A 6,295-nucleotide genomic window follows, 5' to 3' on the forward strand; every position below is an offset into this window, starting at 1 on the left:
CTGTTCTGCGGAAAAAAAATGTATTCTCACTTCAAAAATTTTCTGCTTATTTTTAGAATAGGCCTATCCTAAAACAGCCACCAAAAGAATCCCTTAAGAGGGGATCTTTTATAAAGTATCAAATATTTGTAATTTATAAAAATATAGAATGAGATGAAAATTTTGTTCCATTAACGAAAAAGTACATTATTTTCCAACAAAGACCAAAAAGAATCATAAAGAAAAATAAATATAAGTATGTATGCATATAGATCCTAGAGGATTTTTCTTTCTTTTTAGCTACTTGTTATTAACTTTATCTACTTTATCTTTTATTAACTTTTTCTTCTAAAATAGATTAAAAAATAGTGACATTCTGCATTGCATTGTGAATTGTAACATTACATACGTTGCTGCAACAACATGATCAAGAGACACGGTAGTGTCTCGCGACCAGTTAAGGGCGTAGCCGAGACACCGTGTATCTTAACGCGAGTCGGACATTTGAGTCTTTATAATATTTCGAATTCTCAATAACGGCTGAAGCAATCGAGTTTATACTAGACTTAATCGATAGATTGAGTTTGAATTATATAATAAAAGTGTCTTTATTTCTGCTCTACGTGATTTGTAAGCAGAGATATATAATTGCAAAGTCGTAATATGAAAAATTTCTTTTAAGAAACGTCCCCGTCATCATTGTCATCATCGACCACGCAAACATAGTAGTATCGTGCTACACGTATTCACACGTATACAACACATGCGCACACATATATCACACGTACACAACACATAAATAGATGCATGTATTGGAAATGTCCATCTCGCACGTTTTACAACAGACGGCGATAGTTGCCCTCCGCTATATTGACAGCGTGCGGGGTTAGATATTTTCAATCAATCAACGTGCGGGGTTAGATATTTTCAATTTCAATTTTTACATTCAATTTTAATGTTATTATTTGCAAATTTATGGTCATAATATTTCAATAATATTTCAATTATATAAATGCCTATGTATGAGTATGCATATATTTTTAATAATAGTTGCCCTCCGCTATATTGACAGCGTGCGGGGTTAGATATTTTCAATTTCAATTTTTACATTCAATTTTAATGTTATTATTTGCAAATTTATTGTCATAATAATTTATGTGCAAGTTTACAGTCTGTGATACAAAATCAGATATTTTGCTATTATTTCAATAATATTTCAATTATATAAATGCCTATGTATGAGTATGCATATATTTTTAATAATTTTCTTAATTAGCTTCTATATTTTTTTCAGTTGTACATCAAGCAGGTAGCATTATCAGCTCACTTGTGAGCATGGGTTGGGCAATGGCTAGTTATCATCGCAGCATTCGATTAGCTTAACAAGATAAATCTAATATCAGTGCTGTAGGAACTATTTTACAATTTTTCTGGCATTTTCTTATTGCAGGTACATATATATCCAATAATTAATATACAAAATTAAATATTATTCATCACACACTTTGTATCAAAATAATATATTTTTTAAAATTTATTTTAAATTTATTTAATCATTTTTATCATTGTGATTGTAGTGGCAAGGATCTTATTGCTCAGTGTCATTGCAAGCATCTGGCCTGTATATACCATAATATATTGTGTAATACATTGGCTAAGTATGACAATATAGATTTTGATAGATTCCCATGGAATATTGGAATTTTGTCGGACTTACAGTCATCCACCACATATGCAGCCTACAATTAAAGAACGCATTTATTCCATATGATTTGCTTCCGTTATTGGAATATTTAAAATAAAAATTTTATTAATAAATTTCGATGAAATAATTTATAAGAGGTTGAAGAAACTATGAAACAAATTCAGTCTCATAAAAGGGTAGTTGGAACAATAGTGGTGAATGCAGAAGGTATTACATGAGATCATTGACATGATTTACTTGTAGTTGTAAACAAAAATTTATAAAATTATATCTGTTTTAGGTATTCCTATAAAGTCAACATTAGATAATACGACAACAGTTCAATACGCAAGTTTGATAAGCCAATTGTCAGATAAAGCTCGTTCTGTCGTACGTGACTTGAATCCAACAAATGATTTAACTTTCTTGCGCATACGTAGCAAAAAACATAAAATTATGATGGCACCAGATAAAGAATTCATATTAATAGTAGTACAAAATCCAGTTGATTGATATTTAAAAGAAACAAAAATATATTTCAAAGTTAAGATTTATTTCTTTGGTTGTTAATTTAATCTGTATGCTACATTGGATGTTAATATCTATTCAATTAAATAAAGAAAAATAAAAGAATAAAGCTTAAAAATTATACAAAATGCAGTATTTAATTACTAATTTAACAATATATGAACTTTTAGAGTTTTTAAATAGTGCTTTCTTCTTTGGTAACAATATTATATTTTTAAGGTTGATAATTATGAAAATATGTATATATAGTAATTCATGACATGTTTATTTTTGTATTTAATACAATTATAAATGTACATTTCTCATCAATAAAATATCACAGTATCTTTTTTATAATTTAATTTTAATATTGAGATTGTTTTTATTCAGTGGAAAAAAAAATGTGTAGTTGGTCCCTATTAATTATACATACATATAAGAGTGTCGCACAAATAATTATATGCAGTCTTTTTAAGATAATATAAAAATACTAATAAAAATAATCAATTAAAATACATATAATCAAAATTGTATGTATTAAAATTCAATAGCATATAAAAAAGATTTTTTAAAATTATATATATATAATAAAAATCCAACATTTTATATATATATATATATATATATATATATATATTTATTTATTTATTGTATATCATAAATATATATTTATTTATTTATATTTACCTATCTTTTTTTTATATATATGGTAGAAATACAATGTATGAGTTATTTTATTTTGCAAAATTTTTGAAAGTTAAACTATACAATGAAATTATTTCATATAATACCGAGATTCTTTTCATAATAAAGATTAAGAGAGAGTTAGATTTTATCATAAGATTTATAAAAGTCATAAGATAAGGTTAATTGCATATTGTATAGTTTATCTCTCATTTTTTAAAGTAAATAAATATCAAAGTTACATTGCTTGAACTGGTGCGTTTGAAGTATGTTGTCTTTTTGAGGGATGCAAGACAATATAGTACAAAAGCATTGCTGTAATTCCCAAGACAAAGGAAATTATACAAATAATAAAGATTATATTAAAGTACTAAGCCTCTTTAACTGCAGGAGGACAAGCATATTGCCATAATAAATTTGCTGCAATATTTTCAAAAAAGCAGATAACATAGAAAGATAGATGTTTTCAAAATGTTTTGCTATCTACAGCATTGAGATATATAAAAATGTGCACTATGCCAATAACGGAAGCAAATAATATGGAATAAATGCGTTCTTTAATTGTAGGCTGCATATGTGGTGGATGACTGCAAGTCCGACAAAATTCCAATATTCCATGGGAATCTATCAAAATCCATATTGTCATACTTAGCCAATGTATTACACAATATATTATGGTATATACAGGCCAGATGCTTGTAATGACACTGAGCAATAAAATCCTTGCCACTACAATCACAATGATAAAAATGATTAAATAAATTTAAAATAAATTTTTAAAAATATATTATTTTGATACAAATTGTGTGATAAATAATATTTAATTTTGTATATTAATTATTGGATATATATGTACCTAAAATAAGAAAATGCCAGAAAAATTGAATTTGCTTATTTATTTAAAGATGCTTATCATATACAAAAATGAATGATATAATCTCTAAAAACTCACCTTTAAAAAAAGGTAAAAAAAGGCGACCAATTAAGGGCACGCCATTAACAAAAATTATCCATTGCAAACCCATGTACAATAGAATTGTATGAAAAATTATCGATTATAAACCCATGTACAATCGTAACAAAAGTAATGAAATAAAAAAAAAATTGCGCCAAGTGAAAGTAGAAACTTGTACCAGTGGAAAATTAAAGTTGCAGACATATATAGAGTCGTATAATGAATCAATAAAAATTTAAATTTGCAAATGTAGAATTGTACCATAAAAAAACTTATCTTATAAAAAAAAAGATAAACAAGATGCCAAGTCCATGCGCCATGTGAAAAAGTGTTAAACAAAAAAGTATTTTTAAGTAAAAAAATCTATCAATTGACAAAAATTTATGTTCTAAAATTAATATCTCTACAAAAAGTAATGTCCAATTATTGCGCGAATAAATAAACATTTTTATAAAAAATTAAAATTTAAAAACTTATGCAAATTTAAAATTAATATAAAATAAAAAGAAATAAAAAAATTTTAGTTAAAAAAACTGGGCGCGCTGCAATGAGTTTAAAAGTAACAATTTAATTTTAATATCATTAGAATATTATTTAGCAGCGCGCCCAGTTTTTTAACTAAAATTTTTTTATTTCTTTTTATTTTATATTAATTTTAAATTTGCATAAGTTTTTAAATTTTAATTTTTTATAAAAATGTTTATTTATTCGCGCAATAATTGGACATTACTTTTTGTAGAGATATTAATTTTAGAACATAAATTTTTGTCAATTGATATAATTCAATTAATAATATAATAATTCGAGTCAAGCCGATCAATCATTCACTTGCCCCGACATTCTCGCGGGACTAACCTACCTACCTACCGGAAGGAACGATGATCGATCGTCAACGCGCACGAGATGTAAAATGCATTAGACGATAACTTACTCGTGGCCGCGATTCGTCCTTAAGCGATTGCGATCTTCATGCATATGTTACTGCTATAATTAAAATAAGCATTGAATTTTTATATCAGCAATTAAAAAAATAACACCAATTGAACAGCGATCTTAACTTCTTTATATCATCAAAAATTTTTCAATCTCTTGACGTATTAATCTAATATTATTATTAATCGATAAAATAGCATATGACATATTTTGTGATTATATTTAAATTATACAAAAACTAGACTTGAGAAATGTGTCATAAATTTTGAATTCTAAAAAATGCATCGGGCAAGAAAGGGATGACTGGATTTGACTTTTTCTATACATTTTTTAGATCACAAAAAGTACACATTTTTCGATTTAATGTAATAATTTAATATCATTAATAAAGAAGACGACGCGATATATTTTATTACAATTCTGTTACGTTCGAATCGTAAAAATAATCGAGTAATTCGAGAAATGTCAGGAATTTTCGTGTCCAAAGAATATCTTTATCGATCAGTCGTAGATATAATCGGTTATACCGTCCGAATCTCTCTTCTCCCCCAAACCATTTCTAGAAATCGCGGAAGTGGCTATTTCCGACAAAGTTTGTCAGCAGAGACAACAGCAACGTGCAAAGTCCACCGCCAATCATTTTCGGGTGGACAGACGAGGAGACGAAAAGTTTCGGAGTTTACACCAGCCAATTACAATTGTTCTTCGCGTTCGATCACTGGGTTGGAACTTCGAATAGAAGTGGAGTTGAATAGAACGGAAAAGGAAGGAGAGAGAGAGAGAGGACAGTAGAACGGGGATGCTGAAACTATTTCGTGGTTTTTAGAGGATGCGATACAATAAGAATTGCTTCCTTTGCAGATGCAATTAAGGAAAGACATTCAGCTTTAAATCTATAGGATTTTGCCTTTGTAGATTCAATGTTAAGAGATCTTTCTTACTTGCAATTATTATTATCTAACCTAATCCAAATCTTATTTCAATTTAAAATAGGTTTTAGTTAGGTAGTTAGAATTTTTGAGATTAAGTTGGGAGTTGCAGGAAAAGAGATTTCACTTTAAATGAATATTATGAGTAATAAAAAGGGATGGTAGAAATAAAAGTAATCGACTGAAAGCAGTTATACAAAATTGTCATATCGTAGAGACAATTGGTGATGCAAATGAACTATATATCCCAAACAAGTCTAATCTAACCCAACCCTAATTTTAATTTAAAATTGAAAATAGGTTTTGATTAGGTTCGAATTTTTTTGGAGTTAGTTTCTTGCTTGCAATTATTATTATCTAACCTAATCCAAATCTTATTTCAATTTAAAATTAAAAATATTTTTTAGTTTAGAAAAATAGGAATATTTCGTAGAGGCAATTGATGGGTCGCGGTTGACTCTTCCCGCTTTGATCTCCTTTGGTGTGGTGCTCCTATCGAAAAAAAAATGAGTGTTCGAGATTTTCGTCCCAATGCGCTTCTTTAAAAAAAAAAAATTTTTTTCCTGCATTGGAGAAAGTACCAGGTTTTTTATCAGGCTTAAAGAAAGATGCTTTTGACGGATG

The 6,295-nt window shown here is 27.8% G+C and overlaps 1 protein-coding gene and 1 long non-coding RNA gene across 2 annotated transcripts; both read left to right on the plus strand.

The window, feature by feature from the left end:
- The first annotated feature begins 629 nt into the window (after positions 1-629).
- Positions 630-1,585, plus strand: LOC146720349 (uncharacterized). Its single transcript, XR_014926116.1, has 3 exons — positions 630-895; positions 1,274-1,429; positions 1,557-1,585. It is a non-coding gene; the product is annotated as an uncharacterized LOC146720349 (long non-coding RNA).
- A 161-nt stretch (positions 1,586-1,746) lies between these two features.
- LOC146720350 (dynein light chain roadblock-type 2-like) lies at positions 1,747-2,538 on the plus strand. The gene is made up of 3 exons (XM_085488733.1): positions 1,747-1,759; positions 1,820-1,891; positions 1,965-2,538. The coding sequence occupies exons 1-3, from the start codon at positions 1,747-1,749 to the stop codon at positions 2,174-2,176; spliced, it is 297 nt and encodes a 98-aa protein (XP_085344859.1). The 3' UTR covers positions 2,177-2,538.
- The last annotated feature ends 3,757 nt before the right edge of the window (positions 2,539-6,295 follow it).

Source organism: Nylanderia fulva, unplaced genomic scaffold (genome assembly GCF_048542155.1).
Source record: "Nylanderia fulva isolate GAGA-0341 unplaced genomic scaffold, ASM4854215v1 Scaffold701, whole genome shotgun sequence".
Lineage (NCBI taxonomy): Eukaryota > Metazoa > Arthropoda > Insecta > Hymenoptera > Formicidae > Nylanderia > Nylanderia fulva.